The 24,978-nt window shown below is 35.1% G+C and overlaps 1 protein-coding gene across 2 annotated transcripts; it reads right to left on the bottom strand.

The window, feature by feature from the left end:
• Positions 1–86: 86 nt before the first annotated feature.
• On the bottom strand, positions 87–24,776 carry LOC106158559 (nucleoprotein TPR). 2 transcript variants are annotated; one of them, XM_013534610.2, is made up of 59 exons: positions 24,586–24,776; positions 24,069–24,173; positions 23,800–23,873; positions 23,463–23,559; positions 23,216–23,319; positions 22,860–22,973; positions 22,447–22,671; positions 22,091–22,178; positions 21,730–21,798; positions 21,504–21,566; positions 21,171–21,265; positions 20,842–20,934; positions 20,522–20,626; positions 20,221–20,328; positions 19,881–20,014; positions 19,503–19,604; positions 19,252–19,336; positions 18,982–19,047; positions 18,610–18,776; positions 18,187–18,265; positions 15,576–15,719; positions 15,213–15,386; positions 14,854–14,994; positions 14,386–14,496; positions 14,000–14,069; positions 13,635–13,742; positions 13,133–13,227; positions 12,880–12,934; positions 12,447–12,544; positions 12,041–12,175; positions 11,764–11,838; positions 11,491–11,568; positions 11,089–11,199; positions 10,647–10,765; positions 10,246–10,393; positions 9,902–10,039; positions 9,365–9,549; positions 9,019–9,081; positions 8,725–8,787; positions 8,188–8,229; positions 7,982–8,023; positions 7,707–7,776; positions 7,177–7,455; positions 6,770–6,959; positions 6,060–6,229; positions 5,740–5,816; positions 5,309–5,538; positions 5,075–5,155; positions 4,684–4,831; positions 4,355–4,412; positions 4,086–4,206; positions 3,691–3,947; positions 3,324–3,434; positions 2,797–2,875; positions 2,422–2,496; positions 1,651–2,266; positions 1,423–1,511; positions 1,004–1,105; positions 87–744 (listed from the first exon to the last, which is right to left on the bottom strand). In XM_013534610.2, the coding sequence occupies exons 1-59, from the start codon at positions 24,740–24,742 to the stop codon at positions 404–406; spliced, it is 7,419 nt and encodes a 2,472-aa protein (XP_013390064.2). In that variant the 5' UTR covers positions 24,743–24,776; the 3' UTR covers positions 87–403. The 2 variants fall into 2 exon arrangements, with proteins under 2 accessions (XP_013390064.2, XP_086857590.1); XM_087001464.1 differs by having other exon boundaries at positions 3,691–3,914.
• Between the last annotated feature and the right edge of the window lie 202 nt (positions 24,777–24,978).

Genomic DNA, 24,978 nt, shown 5'->3' with positions numbered 1-24,978 from the left:
GTACAATCTTAATACCCAGCAATGCACCCCCTCAAAGCAAGAATATTGACTTGTTTCTGCTATTGGCAATCAAAGTACAATACAACTTATACATTATACATTAGCTTCACTTTATTGATTTCCAGTAAAACAGGTACACAAAATCCTTCCTTTGAACCTACAGTCACTCGTTTGATATCAATATTAATATGTACCAATATGCAATTTGTTTATCCATTAATTCTTTCAGCACTAAATCATAAATTTCAGTGCATTTTCATGTTTTTCTTTTTTAATCTTGTTAGTGATATTGTAAACCACTAATCTTTTAAAATTCAATGGGTTCACTGTCCAACCTTTCACTTCTAAAACACCCAAGACCCAAATATTCTGAATGTATACATGTATAAATAGGCAAATTATCTTAAAACTGCTGAGGTCTTCTAAGCAAGCCTCCCCTTCCACCCCTTGGAGGCATTCCTCTTGACCTCTGTGCCATCCCTCCCCTCCCTCTGTGCTGATACTGCTGCGGATGTCCACCACGTCCACCACGGTATGGCTGCTGCTGCTGTTGTTGATACTGACCACCACCACGTGGAATGTTGAGTCGTCTCTGACCAATACCTCCTCTGTTATCCCCCATTATAGGCCTGCTCTCCCCTACAGGGGGTCTTTGGCCAAGGGCTGGAATGGGGGCACCACTAGTACTTGGTTTTGGGGCACTGTCAGTTGATCCCCATGTTATTCTTTTTATTTTTGGCTTGCCTAGGTGAAATAAAAAAATTATATAAGCTAGAATCTGTTTGATCTATAACAATTTCTTTATTTTGACATGATGGTTACATTTTATTATAATTTTTATCCAATAACATAATCATTTCATTTTGACAGGCTGAAAAAACATTTCTGTACATTGCAATAGAACTAGTGCTCCATAATACAATACTGCTAGAGAAAATAATATTAGTTATACAATAGGATAATCTATTTTGTAGCTTATCATGCTATGGTCAACAGTAAATACCTTGCTGCTTCTGCTCTTCACTCAGTCCAGTACCAGCATCTCCTTCCTGGCTCTCTTCTCCACCTTCACCAGACTTAGCTTCAGACTGCTGATCACTTTTATCTGGGGAGAATAAAATATGGGCTGCTTATTGTTCTAATAGGGTAAAACTACAGTAAGTGGTTGTGCTGCTGCTACTACAAGATTCATATGCATTCCTTAAATCTTTAGTGAACATGTGTATTTAGATCTAAAGTATCTACAATAAGAATTTCCACTATGAGATGCTTGATATTGGCACGACTAACAAACAGTGAACTAGTCCCACTGCTGTGTTACCACCCACAAAACCTCTTGTCAAAATGATAAATATAATAACATAATATATGTATGGATGGGGATTCTCAAATCCTGACATTTCTTCTTTTCAAATTTCTTACCTTCAGAAGCAAATTCAGTATCTGCTTCATCTTCTTCACCCTGATCACCAATCAACAATTCTTCTGCAGCATCAACTTCTTCTTCACCACTAATAAATACAAATAGACAACTGGAGTTGAAAAATCACAACATCTAACAAAAACATACTGAAACATTTAACACTCACTTGAAAAATATTAACCATGACTAAAAGCGGACAAAACTGAATTATTTGAAAGATGACTCACACTTCTCCTTCAAAATTCTCTTCCTCCAGAGTTTCTCCCTGTACAGTCTCTGCTTGCTCTTCTCCAGTCGGAACACTAGTGGTCGTTGACTGTGTTGTAGATGAAGTTGAAGAAGTAACTGCTGGTGCTGATGTTGTTGCTGTAGCAGCAGAAGATTCAGCTGCCACCTCCTGGGGCTCAGTATCAGGTGGGGTGGTAACGATGGTGACAGGAGGCACAAGATTCAAGGGGGTTGTGGGAACACTACGGCCACTCCCCTCATCAAAGGCAGACAGGTCCATCCTGGTGTCATCTACCCCTAGGGCCCCTTGGGTGGCAAGCTGGGCTAATTCTGCCTGCTGCATATCAGCACCAAAAACAAAAGACCGCCCTTGTTGTACCATGGGAGAGTGGACAGCTTCGGCAAAACCATCATTTCTTCTTGGTACAAACAGTGTGGGAGTGCTGGGGACTATCCCATCATCCCCCTCCTCAAAACCACCACCAGGGGCAGCACCAAACGGGGCCAGCTGGTTCCTGCCAAGTGATGGCAGTCTCTCTGCTCTGCCAGAACTTCTTTGAAGAGTAGATGATTGAGCAGGTTGGAGTCCTGAACCCATGGGAGCAACCTGGGCCTCTGTTAAAATAGAAGAAAATATTCATTGAATCACAAAACTATTACTTCTATAACCTCAACATACTCTTAAGTTTTTGAATTTTTCCCAAATTTAAGAATAACAAAATGAAGATTAAGATGGTGCAAAGATTTCATGAAAAAGCAGGTAATTTCACCTTGTTGCTCTGCTCGTTGTTGTCCTCCAGCCTGGGATCCAGGGTCTACCATCTCAGCATCAGGTTCTTCTTCTTCTATTTGAAAAACAGAAAGGCTTATTATGTTCTATCCTATAGACAGTCCACTCAAAAGTAAATAAGTATTTCAATATCAATTCGGCCATTTCCAAAATAGACCCATTTTAGAAATTTAATGCCTGTGGTTGTTTTATTTGTCTTTTTAATTATCGCCAAAGGAATCATCTTCATTTTTATTTTTACCAAAAGTATCTGCCTCAACTATCTTTACAAACCAGATCTTACATTCCCATAGATACCAGCAGGAAGAACATAAAGTGAGAACAACACTAATATGATAAATATATACGAGCGTACCAACTATAACAATATCTTCATCGTCACCAGCAGCAACAGATTCTTGTTGCATCTCTTCATCACCATTTTCCTCCATCTCCTACAACAATGTGTACTAACATGACATTTGGAACTTAAAACATCTTTGATACTATGACGTAAAATTACTGATGAGGATTTTTAAAAAAGTAAAAATATAAAGAAAAATCTATGCAAGACAAAAAAGGTTCGAACTGGTCTAACAGATAGTTTAGATGCCTTTTGAATATAAAATTTTAGCCCCACTCATGTTTTGGTTTATATATTAATTGTCAATATATAATTTTATCTAACAATGATAATTATTTGAGAACCCATAATATAATTTATACTTTATAAAATACCATTGCTACTTTAAGTGGTGTATAATGAAATTGTAAATAATAAAATTGTCTTTTTACATACACACACACACATTTCCACATGTGGATTAATTTTAAATCAGGTCATAAGCCAGCATAAATATCCTATGTATATTTAAAGCCATCACAATTGAATTAAATCCTTACTTGAAACTCTTCATCGTAATCACTACCAGCCTCTGCTTCAATTTGCTCCATCTCATCATAGTCTTCCTCTTCCTCCTCCTCCTCACCTTCCTCTTCTTCATCATATTCCTCCTAAAAATAATACACTTTAATCTTAGATAGGTTTTAGTTTGATGATTAATTCAAAATAACGAACTGGAAGTGTTGAAAAAACAAGGGCCTATTAAAATGTAAGATTTTCGTTAGTTTGTGGTCCACTTGATGTAACTGACCCTGTGTTTTGGAAAAGGAGACTTGTGATTTCTTGGCTCTGGCAAATTTTAAAATCCTACAATCACAGTGACAATTATATGTAACACCAACTGTTGTAAAACAAAAGTCCACCCACCTGTTCTTCATCCTCACTCTCAACAATTATTATTATGTCAGCATCATCTTCTTCCACCTGAGCTGGTTGCTGTTTCTGCCTTTGTTGCTGCATAAGTTGCTGCTGCTGTATCAGCTGTTGTCTCTGTAAGGTGTCATCAGACTTGTCCTGGGCTGCTGGTGGAGTTGGTTCTTCCAGCATCTCAGTGAGAGAGGAGCTGGCAGTTGTGTCTTGTTTGCTGCTACCTGCAGATTCAAGGGTTTCCTTGGATGCCTCATCTTAATATAAAAGAAAGCAATACAATTTGGCACTTTCTTTTTATTTGATCTCTCTTTGCTGAAAAATAATTATACTCCTGCGTAGCTCTACACCGGTAAAATCCTTTACCGCTACCTTATCAAACTAGATATGTTTACCTTGAGGTTGTTCTTCTTCCTGTGTCTCCACCTGCTGCAAAGGTTCCTGAATGCTTTCAGATGAGGCTGCGCCCCACACTTCTTGCTCTGCCTGAGGTTCTACCCTAGCCTCCTCGGCTTCCTGAACAACCCAAAATATAAGTTTTATCCAGAAATTTATATTTTCTTTACACTATTATGTAAATCTTCAAACCATAGAAAATTTTCTAAGTATCATGTTGATTGAATATATTTTGTATAAAGGGTTAGGGTTCAAACTTTCAACTCACTGGAGAAGTTCTCGTCCTTTTGACATGAGGTGAGATAGATCTCTCCTCTTCTTCTTGGCTAAAAAAAGAATAAAATTAATGTATACTGTACGGCATTAACTGTCAGAAAGGAAGATGCATAATTTTTCATCTTCAACACGAACAGTAATAAAAGACTGCAGACAGTGGCAACTGAAGTGGATGTACCACTTGATATTTTGTATAATTAATTCTATTTTAATTTTTATCTTAATATTAGCTTAATTCAAAAATTAAAAAACCATACAATATGGAAAAAACATATGGATAAACAGTACAGTATTGAAAACAATTATAGACAATTATTGTACCTTCCCAGCTGATCTCTGCCTCTCTTTGCTGCTGCTGCTGGCATGGCAGCACTTCCTGATGACACTGTTGATGTTGATGGAACTTCTGCTGCACTCACTTCTTGTTCAGTCACTTCTTCAACTTCAGGAGGAGCTTCTGCTGCTTCAACTGCAAAAAGTTAATTCAAATACCATAAACAAAGCCTTCACTTGATTTACTGAAATTCAATATTTTTCATCAAAATTATGTATTTTAAATTATTATTTTAGTCTAATCTTAATTGTTCCCTACAAAAGACTCGAGAACATTGCTGTGTTTGTGTTTGCAAGGGACACAATGTCAAATTATATTTTCTCAGTAAAGAGAATGTTACGATACTGAGACAGCAAGGCACTACTACTTCTTATTTACCAGATTCTTCCATATGTGGTGACACTGGCTGAACTTGCTGTGTTGGTCTAATTGCTGCTGACACAGGGCCACTTGGTTCTTCTAAAACGAAAAAAGGATTTAATTTTATTTTTGATACTTGTCTGCTCAAGAGTAATTCTCAAGGCAGCAAGAGATCTTGACTTCTGTGATCACTATGTTAGGCATTCAGAGATAAAAGTAAAAACAGTTGAGGTAAAAAGAGAACATGCAAACCTTCATGTATTTCTGGTTGAGTCACTGGCATGACAGTTGCTGTAGGGGTCTGTGTGGTGATAGCCATTGGTCGAATACTGGCCATGGCTTTAGCCGCAGCAGCAGTGGACACTGGCTGGACAGCAGCCACTGTGGTAGCTGTGGACACTGGTTGGACAACCTGTCTTGTAGTGGGAGCTGGGCTGGCCATAGGACGAATATTTGCTGTGGGAGGCTCAACACTGGATGTGCTAGAAAAGACAGGAAAAAAAAACATATTTCTACACTTCATATAAATGAGGAAACTGAAAACTTTGACTTAACAGCTTCCCCTTTTTATATATTCCATCACAAACATAGGCTATAGCATTGAAAGCAAATATTGCATTTGAAAAGGGAAAAAAAAAAAAAAAAAAAATCTGATTTTGCTACATGTTACAGACCCAACTTACTTATTTCTTTCCACTGTTCCTGTAGATGGTTTGATTCCTTTCTGCTGAGACTCTAGCATCTTTTGTTGCTGTTGAAGCTAAAACCAAGACCAGAAATATTTTACCTTTCACATATTAGAGGTAAATTATACTTTAAATATAAATAAGCCCCAATGCTTTCATGATCTTATATTTGTTATACATACTGCCCTATCTATAAAGCATTTGGATAATGTTGATGTAACTTTTCTTAACAATTCTTCATTTTCTCCACATCCATACTAGTATACCAATGTAACTCTCAAAATCTTTATAGGGAATGAAAAAATAATCACTGTTACCTTCATTACAAGTTCTGCATTTTCTTTTTCCAACTTCTCCTTATTCTTGACATTCTGCTGAGATTCTGCCAGCTTTTCACTAGCTTCTTGGAGCTTTTCTTTTGCTTCTTGCAGCTCGCGCTCTAGAGCTGCTACACGTTCTTTGGCTGCTGTACCTCCAGCATCAGCTTCTGTAAGTAAAAAAAAAAAAATGCAATATCTGATGGCACAGGTAGAGCCATTTTTTCCAAAGTTTATTCAGCCAATCACAGAAGACCACAAGACTCATCCAAAGACTACAGTCTGCTCATTTAAAGACTGTGTATACAGGGGCTATTAAAGACCAAAATTGGAACTCATTCTAAAAGTATCTACAAGCAAGGGTTGCTGTTAATTAGAATTTGAACAAACTCTACATTATTATTATTATTATTATTATTATTATTATTATTATCATTATTATTATTATTATTATTATTATCAGACAACAGGCATTTACATAAAATACCTAAAAGCATTGATAGTTTGTTGGGTCATATGCAGGTGTATCATTGTCAGTATTCTGGGTTGAAATACTGTGACCTTCTAGCTCTTAAATGTCAGCCCTATTTATTGAGACATATGAACAGATGAAGCTTACTGAATAAGACCATCTTATTATAAATTTTATCAAAGCTTCTTTTTAAAAAATTAACAGAATAACACATAAATTTTCTTAAAATATTTCTGACCTGTGTTTCGTAAATCTAGTTGCTCTTTCATTTCTTTATTTTCTGATTGTAACTTGTCCATTTCGGTCTTGTTCTGTTGTAATTTTGTTTTTGAAGTTTGCAAAACTGACTGGAATCTGAGGTTCTTCTTTTCAGATTCTTCCCAATCCTTCTTTAGCTTGGTTTCTGATTCTTGTACAGTTTTCAAGTCCTAAGATGAAAAATACAAATTCATAAATTTCACTATGACATCAAATGAGTAACTCACAAAGTAACATCATGAACAGGAGACACCCAATTTGACAATGATACTTAAATCTTAAAATGTGCCACACAAGAAACTACCAAATAGATCTCATTTTTTCCGTTAATCAAAACGTTAAGCGACACTCAGTTCTTTAAAAAATTATACCACATAATTCACCTACTTCCTTAAGCTTTTGCATCTGTTCATTCACTGACTTCATACTGTTTTCTAGCTCCTGTTTCAGTTGGTGCCATTCCTCCTTCTCCTTCTCCAGTGAGGCCACCTTAGCACCTTGTTGACGAGCAGTCTCCTCTGCTGCCTTCAACTGCTCTTCAGTCACACTAAACTGTACTGCTTGCTGTGCCTGTTGCTGCTGTTCACTGGCTTTGGCCTTGAGCTCTTCCATCTCTTTACTGAGAGCTGCATACTGGTCCTTGTATTTTCTACCAACTTTCCTCAACTGAAATATCCAGACATCAAATGTCAGGTGGGTTCGGTATATGTGATGGCAAAAGGGTCAGTCAATTTTTTAATGAAACAAACTTTTCCATTATTTTTTTAACAAAAGCGCATAGTAGTTCTGGTTTTTTTAAGTACTGAATGTTATCACTGCAAACTGATTGGTTGCTTATACAATTTATTTCATCATTTTACAGAAGTTATATCTTATATTCTGACTAAAAACTCCATATAAGAAGATATACAACTCACTTGAACGATAGTTTTGTTTTTCTCCTCTATATCTTTTTCCCTAGCTTCTTTCTCTGTTTTAAGGTCTTTTCTGCAAAGACACAAAATATAATATTATTCAACACCTAAACTTGAATATATTTTTAAAGTTGAAGGTACTGTATAAGATTATGGTTTATTTATCATTTTTGGTTATCATAAAAGTGTCTTTTATAATTTAAAACAGTCCAGTGGAATAAAATAATTTTTTTTGAAAAATCAGCACTTACAAACAGGTGACAATTACTATTACTTACGTAAGCTTGTCAATCTGCTGTGTGTTGGCTTTTACTGCATTCCTAAAACAAAGAAGATCAAAGATGCTACTTGTGTTGTTCATGCCAACCTTCATATTTGATATCTGAGTAATTATTCAGATACCTTAACAGTGATCCCGACAAATAAAGTTAAAATACAGTTCATACACACTAGACAAAACAAAAATGAATAAAGAAGAACTTACTGGTTTTGCTGAAGTTGTGCATTAATTCTAGAAATCTCTGCCCTGAAACACAGAAAAACAATTATAAAGTAACATTAAACTTCCAAATTAATGTCAAGAAATATACTCTAGCAAAAAGACATATCGGGTATTACATCTTAGCAATAAGACTGTCCCTTTTCGTTTTGAAAGACTGACAACTTAACAGCCAGGCTATTTTGTAGCCAAAAATTTGAAAATCCTCCTAATTCTATGCAAGTCCAAACTAAGTATTTAATTTTCACTAGTCTAGGCAACACCATTTATTACTTTGTATTGTATTTTCACACAAATCTTACCCGTCCAGAGGAACTGCAATATCAAAAATCTTGCAAGTCCTCGGGAATTTCAAAAGGCCATGACTAGATGGACAGGCAGTTTCACCATTTCTGCAGCCTGTACCATAATTGCACAGTAGAACCTTTTGCAGCATACTGTGAAAGCAGTATAGCTAAGATACAACACTCAAAGTGAAAAGGACTGTGAGCAAACTGAAGAGTTAAGTTACAGTCAGCTTACCTCTGTTTAAATGTTTCTTCATTTAATGCTGCATTATGTTTCTTTAGGTCATCTCTTTCTAGTCTGGAAGTAAAAAAAAAAAAAGATTTCAACAGCTTGTCTAAAATGATCAAATAAAATCTTCTTTCTTTTATTTTTCTACCCAAAAGAAGTGACACTCAGATCGCCTTTTAAAAGACTTACAATCAAATTCTATCTTCCACAATAGTGAAATAAAATTATTTATAAACATCTTTTTGAAATAATATCACAACGGCATGTGTTTAATCATGAAAAAGTCATTTTCACACTAACCTGACTTTGTTCATTTCCTCACTAACACTGGTAATGTTCTTTTTCAAGTCATCTCGCTCTCTCCTAGAACAAAAATAGGTTTGAGGTCAACTGCTGTTTAAAAAATGTCAAATACTTTGAAGTCCATGATTTTATTATATATTTGTTTTCTGTTAGTCACCAGTGTATATTCCATATAAATAAAGTTGCTATTCACACAGTTCAAGTTTCCCTTGCTTCATCCAAAAGCCCATAATGAAATCAGATTTTTATCCTAATTATTGAATTTTGGCACAAATTCTTACTTATTCTGACAGAAAACCATATCTACATGTCTCTCTATTACTGAGTTAAATGTACCACTTACACCACCCTCTTGTGTTCCTCTGGGTCAGACCTATTGGCCTGTTCTATGAGGCTGTTCACCCTGGCCTTCCATCTGTCCAGCTCTGCCTGGATGCCAGTCTTCTCAGCCAGGAGGGAGTCTCTCTCCTTCATCAGGTCAAATTTGACCTGTTTCAGGGGACCAATGATCTCCTCAAGTTTTTTCACCTTAAACATACGAAAGTATTGGTTATACCAGTGGCATGGATTATGAAAAGAGGATTCATATTATGCATATCTATGAACTTTTAAAACTTGAAGACATTAGTGGTGATCATGATTGAAATACAGATTTATGCATCTAATAAGTGCTAAAAGCCATTGCTATCTGATGCAGAAACATGAAACATCACAGAGAAATGTGCAGGAACATTATGTTGTAAGTTTTTAGTGTACATGGTTTATACCCATACGCCAAAATACAACTAGGCATGTCACAATGTGTCACAAAGACTGCCTGTAAATTCTATGTCATATATCATATCTACAATGCACACAAGTATAAACAATCTCCTCTCACTTTAGTTTCCAATTCCCTGAGGCTCTGAGTAAGTCTGTCCTTCTCCTCTCGAAGTAGTTTATTACTGTCAGTGAGCAGGTTGAGGTTCTCCACTTTACGCATCAATTCACTATGCTGAGCCGCTGTCTGAACATTAACCTAAAGATAAAATCAGATCCAGATTCATTCAAGTAAGGGTAAATACCTCTAAGAGTATAAAGATATATTCTGTAACTGCAGTTTCAGAATAACAGCTACCTTTTTGCTCTTCCCAGCTATAGCCTTAAAACCAACTTTTCATTAAAACTGTAATATCCATACTACATTTTGATAGAGGAAATGGGATGAAATGGAATAAGCCTTACTTGTGCATTTGCCCTCTCTTCAGCCAGACCTCTGTTAGTCTCCTCCAGCTGTTTCTCCAAATGATCGCATCTCTGCTTTAGCCTGTTACTCTCTGCCTGGCTCACCTCAAAACGGGTATTTGCAATTTCTTTCTCTCTTCTCAAAAATCTAGAGTAAAGTCATTTTGTCTAGAAAATTGGCTGATTCACATAAAACTTGTAGTCAACAAGGATTTTTTAAAAAGTTAATAAGTTACTGTCTACAACTGGAATTTTTTTTAAATATCAGTTTGTTTACAAAATCAACTGTTCAGAAATGAAATAGTTTCCATTGCACTGAGTAAAATAATGATCTAATTTTATGATGGAAGTTAATACTCAGTGCACAACTATTACAATTAAAACAAATATATGTCATTCACCTAATCACTTCTAAAAGTTGTTCCGATGTTTTATTGATTTCGTCAGATATTGTTGCAGAGTCAGTCTCGGATGACCCCTGTCTCTCCCTCTTTTGAAGTGCAACCATTTGAGCTGTCATCTGCATTAAAGGTGTCAAATATTTCTCTATAATTTTATGTCATAATATTCATTTATCATTTATCTCTCTTTTCAAGAGCTTTTGTTTGAAAGGTAAACATTATTAAGTATGCAACACAATCTACTTATTATCTACAATCAAACTTGTTTTTTTTTTTTTTTTTTGAGTAGTCAACTGACTTGAACGAGTCTTGTTTACATAAAAAATCCCCTCATAATGCTAAAGGGAACCATGTATTACTTTCAGTTACTCAAACCTGTCTTAAAATTGTTGAGGCCAGGGTTAATGCAATCATAATCAAGTCTGTTAATTGTAAAACTCACAGTTTCAATGTGTTCATGTAGTGAACGATTCTGATTGTCTAGCTCAGTACACCTTGACTCTAGTTTACTACTCTCTTCCTTAAACATTTTTTCTTGCTCTTCCCAGGATTTCTAAACAAAAATGGAAAATATGATATGGTAGCAAAAATTGTTTCTTTTAATGGTACTGCAAAAACAATCATATCTTCTTTTATTCAATGATATATAAATGAATAAAATTATAATTTTTATAATCTCGTTCTGTGAGAATTCCTCTATATTTAAAACTGTACTATATTAAATACCGAATTTTTTAAAAGTAAATCTTAAGTAGCTTTCTTCTAAAATCCACTTAAAAAATGCCATACTATCGATTCTAGTATGTATCAACAACTGTGAAGCTGCATCTTGGACACCTCCTACCTTAGCTGTCTGCAGCATGTCCTGGGCCTTCTTAGCCTCCTCCTGAGATGATGTCAGCCTCTCATTGAAACTTTCATGCTGAAAAATAAAATCAAAAGGCTTCAGAATGGACCATCTGACGCAGGGAAATGGGGCTTTTGAACACCTATTTGTAAAAAGCATTTTACACAAAATCAAAATTTTTGTAAACAACATCAAACAAATTCCTAATCTCTGCAGTGATGACAGTTATCCCAGCAAGTCAAATTTAATACATATGAACTTTTTCCTTACTTGTTTTCTTAGTGCTGTCAAAGTTTCAACATCACCAGCATGGAGGACTAGTTCATTCTCATACTTCTCTTGGCACTGACGAGAAAAATATACTTGTTCTCAATAGATTCATAAATCAGATATATAGTTAACATGGAAATACCTAGTACTAGTGACTGACATTCCATAAACTATATAAAACAATTAAGTGCCTTACAATTTAATTTCATGGAGATGTGAAAATAAATATAGCAAATCGCATGTGCACACATTCTCACACAATAAATAAAAACCTTACTTCCTGAGCAAGTTTTGCCTGTGCTTGACAATCCTCCCTTGCTGCCTGTTCATTCTTTATGGCCTCTTCCCTCCTCTGAACAGCTTCCTGCAGTTCATTCTGCAACTCAGCAAGCTTCTTTCTCAGTTCTGCATTCTAAAATATACAGGAGTCAACTAATATCAGAACAAGAATACTCTTAAAATCACATAATGAATGTTAGACCTTTTTGTTATAATAGCAAAAATTGATGAAATCAGGAAAATTTACGTTTTTGCTGTATTAAGGTCCAAGGTGCATTGTATGCCTTTAAGGGAGAAACTTAAACATATCAGAGAGCACCTTTCTTTAAAATAAAATTGATTAAGAATGTAAGACAGTAATGATGACACATTTTCAATACTTACCAAATATCAGTTATACTTACCAACTGATGGCTGTCTTCTGTGATCTTAATGTTTTCATTGAGTATTTGCTGTCTCTCTGTTTCCAGAGCCTCCACTTGTTTCTCTAATCTTGCAACCTCTAAAATATAGGTGTAATATGTATAAAATAAAGAGCACTCCAAGAGCCAAAACTTTCACCAAGGAAAAATATCAGGGGACCTGGGTTCAGTTGCAGTCATAAGCACCTATTTTCCTCCTAAATAATTGTCTATCCTGAAAAACCTGAGCAAAATTGTTGAAGAGATTTTTGGTATATTGTGTTCATTAACAGACAGGCAGACAAATCAATACCCTTATGCTGGCTTAAACAAGTCTTTTCATATGAATCAACTAAAAAGTGATATATGATTAAACAGTCTTTAAAAATAAAGCAAGAAGCATTGGAGATTGTTTTCTTTGGTCAAAACTACTTACTCTGATTGGCTTCCTTTAAGTTGACTTCAACAGCCTCTTTAAACTGATGACTAGCCTGCAAAACAACAACCACATAGAATGAAAAAGACAAATTTAAAATGCATAAAATTTCTGTGTTAGAAATTGTGATCCATCGCACTTCCTTAATTCATATCTTGAAATGATTGCCCACACATTAAATTGAAAGTAAATGCTGAAGTGTTACAAGAAATGACATAACTTCACACATGTAAATAAATATGATGGTGCTCACCTCATTCTGTTCTTTAAGGCTCTGTTCAATGTCAGATGAAATGGCTCTGTACTGGTCAGCATGCTGCTTTGCTTTGTCCAATTGATCTTTCAAATCTTTAAAGTAAGTTATTTGACTTTACTTCAACACATATCCAATATATTTTTCTATTTATACTATCCTAAATACACTATTAGCCACCAAAGGCATCATAATCTCTTTCTAATAAGGGAGTATCATTCAAAACTACATTCACGTTTGGTAATATATCATTTTGAAGGGAGCAACTTACTTTTACATAAGCAATGTCAATCTACATAAGTGTTTTTTAAACCCTGCTGCAACACTGTATTTTTTTATATTTTGAATTAAAAATTGCATTTGTTTTTATGTTCTCAACATTTCTATATAATTATTTTATCATAATCATATTTAAGTTCAGCATATGAAGTGCAATTCTCTTTATGAATTATCTTGATTATAATCAAGCCATTCTACTGTGACAAATGGTGATATGACATACTTTTAACTTCATTTTGTGCTTGAGTCAGCTGTGCCCGGAGGTCTCTAACTTCATCTTTTGAGGCAGCAGAGCCAGAGGGTAGGGGTGTGCTTGAAGCAGAGCCAGCATCTAAAAAACAGAAAAGGGTAGTTTTCATTCAATTCTGAAAATATCTATATAAATTTCTTTAACACACACGCACAAACAGGGTAAATGCTCAGAGAAGTTCAGATAATTTGTTTTTTACAGTCACTTATCTATGTAAAAACTCACTGAAAATACAAAAAGACAAAATTTAATGCCATTTTGATGTAAATCCAGCATAACATCAGAAAATTAGCCCTAGGGGAGTATTCACATTAGGTACAAATAATTTAACAAGCTACCTGGGACATCTTGTCCTATACTTTGTAGCCTTATTTCTGCTGCTGCAAGTTTGGCCTCAGCCTGAGACAACTGAAAATAATATATAATGCAATTCAAAATCAATAAATGCACAAGAAAATAGTAAGCATAAGTTTTCGAAGTCATTATACATTGTTTATGACCACCAGATAAAGGTTTCACAGTTGAAACCAAATGTGAACCTATACAAACTTCATAGGTTCACATTTGGTTTCAACTGACTTAACTAAATTCTCATTAAAAAAATGAGATTTTGGAAATAAATAATAAAATAAAAAGAAACCGCATCTCCTTTAGACTCACCTAATTTTTTGTCAGAATTTGGTTAATAAAAATCAAAGTACTGGCATTTACTTAAATGACTCACCTCCTGTTTCAACTCATGCATGTTAGCATATGTATCAATCAAGTCATCTTGGGCCTTTCTGCTTTTCTTTATCTCCTCATCATATCTGTTCTGCGCTTTGACTAGTTGTTGCTGGAAATATAGAAACAAAGAGTCAGACATATTTGGGATATGCTTTAGATAATCATGTGAAGTCTTATAAGTATATGTTTCTGGTATTTGCTTTAAAATATGTAATAACAATCTTTCTGAAAAACTTCCTAAATAATGCTGTTTAACAATGAAGGCATTCTCTTATCTCACATACTTTAAATTGTCATAACGATATCATAGGATGCAAAAAAAAGAAAGTATTGTTAGTTTGATAACTTTAAATGCAAGTGTTAACTTGCATTTAAAGTTAAACACAAACTTGCATTTAAAGTTAAACACAAACCCAAAAGCAATTGACTTAAATTTAACTTAAAGTTAGAGAAAAATATTACTAACCTCCCAATTTTTGGCATCGATACGATGTTCTTCAAGTAAACTATCAATCTTCCTCCTTAGAATAGTACATTCTCTTTCCAGTGCTTCATTCTGATTGGTCAGTTTGGTCTTCATTTCAAACTCCTGCCTTTCCAAGTTGTTCTAAAATCAATCAAGCACAATTAACTATTCCGTTTTCCTCTACATTCCAATGTAATGCTGACATGACTCATTTATAACAGTAGCAGGGTTATTAGATCAAAAACTGCTGCTGGATACCAACCTTCAAGAAATCATTAAAAACAATGTTGTATCCCAGCAACATCTGAGAAATGTTGATCCTATTTCTCTTATATTTCGACATTTCTGGGTAAACTGACCTGTATTGTCTGAAGATTGGTAAGAAGCACATTCTGCAGCCTCTGTTCCCTGTTCATTGCTTCTTTCTCCTGCATCAGCCTAATCTCTGCAGTTTTCAGGAGCTCCTTTTCCGACTCCAAATTCTGGCATCTGACCTCTGACCTTGTGAGACCCTCCTGGGCCGCCATTAAGTCCTTTAGGAAGAAACATCCAGATTGAGTCTAAGCTACTTTCATTATACTTACAGATTTTCATGAAAAAGTCAATTTGTTAAAGAAAACATACCATTTACAGATTAATCTTTTTCAGTAAAGAAATACAATTTAAAGAAAATATTATTCTTAACTTTAATTGCAAAAATTGCACTTGATAAAACCACTTACTTCTCTCAGAGTGCTGAGTGTCTGCTCATGCTTTACAATGGAAGCTGTGTATTTCTGGTTTTTGTCTCTGAGTGCAGCTATCTCCTTCCTATAGCCCTCCACATTAGACTGTACTATCTTGTATCTCTCTGCTGAGAAATCAAGCTGGAATGAAAAAATGTGCAAAACTAGGTTCAGAGGCAAAAGTAGTCTGTTTGAGCCTACTGACCCTAAAAGGGCATAATAAAAATATTGGCCCAAAGCAAAAATAGTGGCCAGCATCAAATTTATTAAATTTGACTGGGATTTGGAATGAGGTTAATGTTAAAAATTGCAGGAGAACAGATTTAGGAGAAGACCAGTGTCTTACTTTATCTGTCAGTTGTTAAGAAATTTCAATATCTACATTTTGAAAATGAAACGTCTCTTGACAGGTAATTTTCTGGAGGGCAAAAATATTTGAGCCTGCAGATCCTGAGCCTTGGGCACCAAGTTTGATGAAGATATATAAAACTAGAGGATCAGAGAGGCGATACCGCCTCCAGATATTGTACCACCAGCTGGAGTAAGCGCATTCGTATGGACCCCCCCCTCCTAAAAGGGACACCATCACCAGTCTGGTGTTTGACAAGCTCTATAAGATGCAATCAACAAGAGTTCTCAAAATATGCAAAAAAATATAACTAAAAATGATACAATCAAGCAGATTTTCAAATTGACTTGCATTTTCCTACCCTTGCTCACTACTGTATTCTCTAGACAAAAGGCCTATTGGTTTTCCTTGAAATGTGTTGTCAATGGTGCATATATGCTGACAAAAGAGAAAACCTAGGGGAAACAATGGGCACATCTCTGCTAGATTTAAAGATATGAGAGGCAAGAAAATATGCAAAGCTCAGTTCATGGTGAAAAAGTAGGTCAAAGGTTAATTTCAATATCATAGTATATGAATTTCTATTCAAGTTCAATAGCAACCATGGACATTTCTTTGCCAATTTTGCAGATTTAAAGGCCAGAAAACATGCAAAAAGCAGTTCATCATAAAAAGTAGGTCAAAGGTCAATTTCAAGGTCACAGATTGCTAGTGTATTACTTCCTATTCAAGTTCAATAGTAACTATGGACCTATCTGTCAGTTTTGAAGATAAAGGTGAACGAAAATTTGCTAAGTTCAGTTCATAGTAAAAGGAAGGTCAAAGGTCAATTTAAAGGTCACAGTAAATTGCCAGTTCATGACTTCCTATTTAAGTTCAATAGTAACTATGGACCTATCTCTGCCAGTTTTGGAGATTAAAGGGAACAAAAATTGGCAAAGTTCAATTCATGGTGAAAAGTAGGTCAAAGGTCAATTTTAAGGTCACTGATTAATTGCCAGTATGTGACTTCCTATTCAAGTTTAATAGTGACTATGGACCTATCTCTGCCAGTTTTGGAGATTAAAGGGAACAAAAATTGGCAAAGTTCAATTCATGGTGAAAAGTAGGTCAAAGGTCAATTTTAAGGTCACTGTTAAATTGCCAGTATGTGACTTCCTATTCAAGTTCAATAGTAACTATTGACCTATCTCTGCCAGTTTTGGAGATAAAAGGGAACAAAAATTTGCAAAGTTCAGTTCATGGTGAAAAGTAGGTCAAAGGTCAATTTCAAGCTCACATCTAGATTGCAAGTAAATGACTTCCTATTCAACTTAAATAATAACTATTGACCTATCTCTGCCAGTTTTGGAGATATAAGGGACTAAATGTTACAATTCTGAGTTACAAAAATGCGCCACCACAAAGTACTTTTTAATACAGCATAACACGAAAACCGTATGAAATACAAAAAAACGGAGACCACTCTCAGTGTTGGGCTTTACATGCTCTACAAAATGCAAAAAAGAACGGGTCGCTAGCATTAACGGTTCCCGAATTAGAGACAGTTTTCATTTTCGGTATTTTATGGCCGCTACTCCTGTGAAAATGCACCGATTGACCCCAAATTCACAGAGATGAAAGATGACCCAAAGGGTAACACTTTCCAATATAATTATTGGTTAAGTCTGTGTAGTGTCTGAATAACAGTGCAAATAATATTTTTTTTCGTAAAAAATTTCATTTTTTTGAAAATTTTGGCCCGTTTGACCTTGAAATAAAGGTCAAAGGTCAAATCCAAGGGCATATTTGAAATCTACACATATGACTTTTGGAAAGCCGTCTGTAGAAAATTTTCCCATAATTCCTTCCGTAGGGTAGATAATTGGCATTGAATTTTCAAAAATTTTGACAAGGGTGCATTTCAAGGAGCGTCACGCCCAGGTCAATGTACCGACTGAGACAAAAAAACCTGGGGGTTCAAGTTGAGGTTATATGTGACCTAAATCCAAGAGATGGGGACAGGGGTCCTTGCGGTCTAGGAGGAGAAGCGGTAACGGTGACTTGTATCCGGCGCCAGTACGCGGAGCCGGCGGAGCTTACGGAGCCGGCGGAGCCGGCGGAGCCGGACGAGACGGGTCGGGACTAAAACCATGAGTACCGCCAGCGTACACGCTGGTGGTACTAATAACAACATATTAATTGGAAGTGTGCCGTCTATATTTTCTGAATGCTATGGTGCTAAAAATCTAACATAATATTTGAAGAATCTTTACTTACCTGGGATGATAATTTAGCGTTTTGCACTCTCATTTCTGACATTTCCTGCTTCAGTTTATCAATCTGCTCATTTAGCTGTCTGAATAAACAAATTCAATTTATCAAAAGTAAACTTTTCTTAGAAATATGGTTGAACAACTTGAAACAATAAGTATTTTAACTTATTAGAATATATTCTCTCTCTCTCTCTCTCTCTCTCTCTCTCTCTCTCTCTCACACACACACACACACACACACACACACACACACACACACACACACACACACACACACACACACACACACACACACACACACACACACACACACACACACACACACACACACACAGTGCATAATAATAATAGTAGCAAGACATGTATTCTGATGCACCTTAATTACAGCATTATAACACAGAATTGATTGTCTTAAGTAAAAACTTACTTCTCTGTTTCATTTTTCTCTTTCTTGTAGAACTCATATTCTCTCTGAAGTTCCTTTAGAGCTGCTCTAGCTTCCTCCAATCCCTTGCTGTCAGCATCTGGACTCTTGAGAGCTGGACTTAAAAGGACTGATGGTCCAGGAGTGGACATCTGACGTGGACTGGGCATCTTAGAACAAATAAAGAAAGTTGAATCAATAGATGATTCCTTCAGTGCATCATGATTTTAACAATATTGTCTTTGCCTTTATTTGGTTTACTTTACGTGAATTAATTATCACAGGACAGTCAAGTTTTTGAAATTGTGGGAAAATATACCAAAAAATTGTAAAATTTAAATCTATATCAAATTAAGTAAGATGACCACGACTTACCGTCTGACCTCCACTCTGAGATAACAGAACTCTATACATGTCTCGCTGGCGCACAATGGAATCCACCTTGAATATAAAATCAGAGAATACTTTACAGTCTGTCTGTATTTCTGCTTTTACTTTTCATAGAATCCATTTTGATGAAAATGTAATCCTTCTTGCTCCTATTCAAATAAAGCAACAGTATGTCATTACTACCAACAGATAATTCAGTATTTGCACTAATCCCAACTAATGTCTCCAGTTGATTAAGATCAATGCTTTCATTACCATTTGTGCCTGTCTCTCTCTTCCTGCTTTCATTTCTTCTAATTCTTCCATTGCAGATTCTAGTTGTTTCTGGAGCTCAAGAGTTCTTTGAAATAGAAAAGATATAAATACAATTAAAATGTCAAATTTAATTTGCCCTTGTTCTCTAGTAAATATAAACTCAAACTTAATTCATCATGCAAAGTATATTTATATGCTAAAAAGTGGAGACAGTCATCACTCTTCTTGTGATGGTCAGTAAAAAATATCACCTGGCAGAGGTAGCGGCATTTTCCTCCTCTTCTTTCTTTTCACTCAGCTCTCTCACAATTTCTAACAGCCTCTGGTTCTGTTCCTGCAGTTCTTCAATACTCCTAGTTGAAAAAAGGAAGTTTATTTACCAACATTAGAGCACTGAAAAATACCTCAAGACAGTACTAGCATTTTTATAGCAATTAACTAATTTTTTGTCAATCACTAAAAATTGGCCAATAAGTTACCTTTTTTCTTTTCTCACTTTCTTTAGCCAAATTAAATTATCTCTAGCATTTGGAGAAAACTTAAATGACACTATGACAACAGACATTGTATTATCCCCTTTTAAATTTTGAACTAACACGATAACAAGTGATGTAATTGTTTATATTTACTTGAAAGTGACAAGTTTCTCAGATATAATGTGTGAGGAGCTGGAGATCTCTGAGGAGGACACATCAGCCTGGTCCCTGTCTGTGCTGACAAAGTTACCCCTGGCCTCCTCTAACTCTTTTAGCAGCATTCGCACCTGCATAATAATAATAATAATAATAATAATAATAATAATAATAATAATAATAATAATAATAATAATAATAATATATTTTAACATCCAATATATATAAAGATAGAAAGATGGATCTTAATAATAATTTTCAATTACTAATTTCATTTCAAATTCAACTTCCAAAACTATTTTCCATATAAATAAATTTGTTGTTGATGTCCACTCACCTGTTGACCCAGGTCAAATGTCTGTTGTTTATATCTTTGGTTCTCTCTGGACAACTGTGCGGACTTTCTACTATTTTCTTCGGAATTAACTCGTAGCTTTTCACACTCCTGTGATACAAAATAAACCCACAAACATTACAATTATGATCTTATTTTAAGCAATATCAACAAAAAATATACAAAAGCAGAAAAACTTTTCCTCAATGTGAATTTTATTGCAAATATATAAAAACAAGCTGTTGAAATTAGACTGTTAAAATGCACAATTAAGAGTTCATTTTTTATTATCATAATTACTTACAATCATGGCACCATCCATCTGACGTGTTAATTGGTCGATACTTTGCAAGGCTTGTTCATAATCTTCCCTCTGTTTCTTCATGATGGGAGCTTTTTCTTCTATTTCCTATATACAAGAACCATAGATGTATATCAAAGCTACACAACAGGGTGGTCCACAATGATCTACAGTTTTTAAATAATCTTTGATTTCATATTCTAATGGCTAAAAGATAATAAAACATTTTATCAAGAAATATATCACTAACTCTTCAAAATATTACATTGCACAATTTCAAAAAAATATTTGTTGAAAGTGCAGAGTGGTGTAACTTCAAATACCTGCAGAATCTGATCCAGATATTCACTCAATTTTCTATTTTCCTCTTTTTCAACCTGAAGTGCATCCACTGTTTCCACATACTCACTGTAGATCTATGAAAATAAGTTGCACTCAATCAATGGTGGTTACAGAAATATAAAAAACCCAGAAACACCTAGTTGAGGATTGATAACTTATTGAAAAAAAAATTTAATACAGAGGTAAAAAAAGACTACTAGCATATTATACACTGAACTCTAATAACTCGATCTAACTTATTGCACAAATTGACAGGGTCTTTGAATACAAGCCATTGAGTGACATCATTTACCCAGCCTTCATTCCTTACCTGGGTCAATGTTTTCCCAGACTTGAGTAACCGGCTGGCAGCAGCTGCTGTGGGAGACATGGCTTCAATATTCTGCTGACTTAGGGACAAGACTCCTAATAAAAAAAAACAAACTTTTAGCTGGCCAAATGTTATACGCGGTCTACTTTAAAGAAATATGATAAATTCATAAAACAACCACTCCACAAGAACTTTGCTTTGAGCAGTGGTCCACAAACAATTCATTTTCATTATGGCAGAAAAACTTGAAATGCTCTTAATCAGAAAGTGAGCACCACACTTACCTGGGTTGTTACAGAGAGCCAATTCTTAACAGAAAACTTTTTCACTTACCTTGTTTCTTTATGAGTTCATTAGCATGCTGCAATTCTTTCTGCAGCTTAGAGATGGTCTCATCTGAAATAAATTTAATGCCACTACATAACATGAAAGACCTCAGTTAACATTTGAGTGAAACATACAGATTTTGAAAAACATATCAAAATAAAAAATTAGTTTTTAATACTACCATTTCTGTCTGTTATTTTCATTAATTTTTTCTTTTTCTTAAAATACATACCTTTGGAGGTCAACATTTCTCCATGTTTTGCAGCATCCACCTGTCTTTCTTTTTCCAAAGCTTCATGGGCTAAACAAAGAAAAAAGCCATGTACTGAACGCTAACACAACTTATCAATGTTTCAAGGACTACTTGGGATAGGGGGGGGATTAAAAATGGTTCCAAGTCCACATTAAATAAGGTCTCTTTATAAAGATGTCAAAACTATCCTGGTATCTATAGAAATCAGACAAAGTTGATATGAAAGAAACAAATTACATAAAATAAGGTTGGTCAAATATCATGATTATATTTTCTGAATGCAGACCAGCCTTACATTACATATCAACAAATATATATATAAAAACAAACCATCCCACACCTTCTCGTGCTTGTTTCAGTAATTTCTGCATTTCCTCCACAGCTGTCATCAGCTCTCTCACCTTGGCCTCTGCTTCTTCTGCTGATGTCTATGGAAAAAATAAATATTCATCAACACATTTTATATAAAATAAGACAAAAGGATAACACTGAAACATTTATGGAATCCAAATAAAAGGAATTTGAATCCAATACATTCCAACTCAGTATCATTTATGATTTTAAATTTTGTAGTGGTCAGTCTCCTTGAAAAAATACCATACTTGTGTGCGTGATAAAAACAAAGGATATTGCATATTGTTCTCCTTAGCCAATATCTATCTAACCACTTAGTCAGTCTATTAATCATCAGCACACCTTGTAAAGAGAGACCAGTTTGACTTGGGCCTGCAGCTCATGTCTGTACTGCTCCTCCATCTGGGCATGAGAGTTGCGGGCATCCTTCAGCTTCTCAATAAAATTTTCTATCTTGGCTGTTTGCTCACTGTTCACTTTGCGCAAGTTTTCCAAAGTATGTTGTAGGTGCTGGATCTCATCAGTTTTCTGGTCAAGCTGGCTCTGGAGCTCCAAGTGTTTGGTGGACTGATGAAAAATATACAAAAATCAACAAAATAATTATCATATTTAAAAAAATAGAAATCAACTGACTGTTCCATCGGAAGAGATTTTGTTAGCGATTGACGGAAATGCTTTGAATCCATAATGCTTATATGAATCAGAAAAAAGTATTTTTCAACATATGAAATGGAAACTTGGTACTGGTATCATACCCTTTCTTTCCTGCAATTCATCAATTCTGTTGTTTTTTGCTTCACTTCACCATTCAGCCATTGGATTTGCTGCTGCAGTTGATCTCGCTCTTGTTCCAACCTCTTCATTTTGAACTGGAAGACAAAGTCATTATACTTGAAGAATTATTGGGTCTTGCTGCCTGGCAGATATGAAAGCGTTGTCACACAGGGTAAATTTCTTTGTACTTCTAGTATCACTTTTCTGCAGGTAGAAACCTGCCAAAATTTAGGTTGGACACACACTTGTTTTCTATTGAAAATATGGAAGGTATATGACCCAGAGGCAACTCTGTATCAAGCTAAATTTCAAAACAGACCATTAGTCATCTTTGTACCTGGCTTGAAACATCCTGAGACTGTAATTCATCAACCTTGGCCAAAGCTTCACATTTGGCATTGTTGGCTGCAGTAAGCTGATCTGTGAGGCTTTGCAATTCATCTGAAAAATGTTGAGAAATATTCCACTAGTGTTATTTTTATCAAACTTATACCCACTATAAATACCTCAAAGAATTTCTCACTTTAACCATTTTATGTTTTTAAGTCAGTTCTAATACATTTATTTTCAAGCAAACATCTTACTGTTAAGCCGATCAATTTCTCCACTCCTCTTCTCTAGCAGTTCTGACAAATCTTTCTTGTCCTCCTCCAGTTGTTGAGACTTTCTCTTTAAGTGTTGCTGGAAAATTAATATCAGTACTATCAGTTCCCAAATTTAAATTAAACATAAGTTGTATTTAGATCTATACATCTTAGATCATTTATAACTTTATCTGATCTATTTTACATGCTATCAAAATACCAGTTTACAGGTATTTTCTGGTCTGCTTAATGGTTTCTTGATCTGTAAACTGTGCAGTATATAATTTTTTTAATTTATGTAAAAGGAAATAAGATATATAATTTGATGTATACACACCTCTTGTACATCATGAGTATCTTTATATGTCTCCAGTTCTTTAAGCTTTTTTGAAGCCTCTGCATACTTGACATCTAACACAGAATAAATATTAATGAGAGTACAGATAAAAATTTAATGTAACAGTCATGAATGTTTTGAAAGTGAATTTGGGCAATGCATATATAGAGATTCTATAGATCTACAATAACTAATTAAAGCAATATATATATGCTGCATTACATTTTTCAATGATGTCTGGATTAAGTAAAAATACTCAATATGCATACCAAGATCTGCCAGCTGCTGTTTCACTTCACCACATATTCTGGTTTCTGATTCCAACTTTCCACGAGTGCTGATCAGTTCTTTTTCCTGTTCAAAATACTGCTGTTCTACATTGAAAAAATAAAAGAAAACATAAGAAATTAGAATAATAATAAAATGCTTACATGCTGCCATTAACTTCACAATCCCTGACATGATATATGAAAGCAACAAATTTCATAAACTTCTTAAACAGTGATAACTTTTATCACTATGAATTATATAAATGGACTGCAAACAAATTGGGGTCTGAACAATATGACTAGGTTTTAACACTTTGGTATGATATTCATGTGAATGATTGTGATAATGAAATTTTGTTCCTCTCGTAAAGCTGTGAAACTTAGATTCGCTTTTTCGTGGAGAGGGGGGGTCGTTAACACCAAGGGTTTAGTATTAAAGCAAATAACGAGTCGGCGAGTAAGTAATAATTGTTTCGTTTTTAAACGAACGGAGATTAACAGTTCTTTGTCAAATTACCTGAGTTCACCCTTAACTTTTCACATCGAGTTTCATACTCCTCTATATTTTCTTGCAAACTCCTCAAAGTAGCCTCTAACTTGTCTGCAACATTCTGCGGCAGTGCCTGAAACTCTCCGAGTTCTAAAGTGCGAGACAGGTGCTCATGTCCCGCCATGATGTTATTTTTTCCAAACGAGGCTCACTTCCTAACTGATATAAAACTTGGAACGCAAATTGCAGTCGCGGTCGGGACGCAATCATCGTATCGCATCTTTATGCATAAAGTTTTAACTTACCACCGAATATTTAACAGAATGTGTAAATTAAAAAATGTTCATAATTTAATTTCCACAATCTTGGTGCATAATGTTACCTTCCCGTCTCTGGACAAAAGGCCTCAGCTACTGCCTC

The sequence above is a fragment of the Lingula anatina genome, chromosome 1 (assembly GCF_051362555.1).
Source record: "Lingula anatina isolate TDL-2025a chromosome 1, LinAna3.0, whole genome shotgun sequence".
NCBI lineage: Eukaryota > Metazoa > Brachiopoda > Lingulata > Lingulida > Lingulidae > Lingula > Lingula anatina.
Note: the sequence above shows the minus strand (reverse complement) of the source record. Positions and strands in the feature narration are given on the sequence as shown.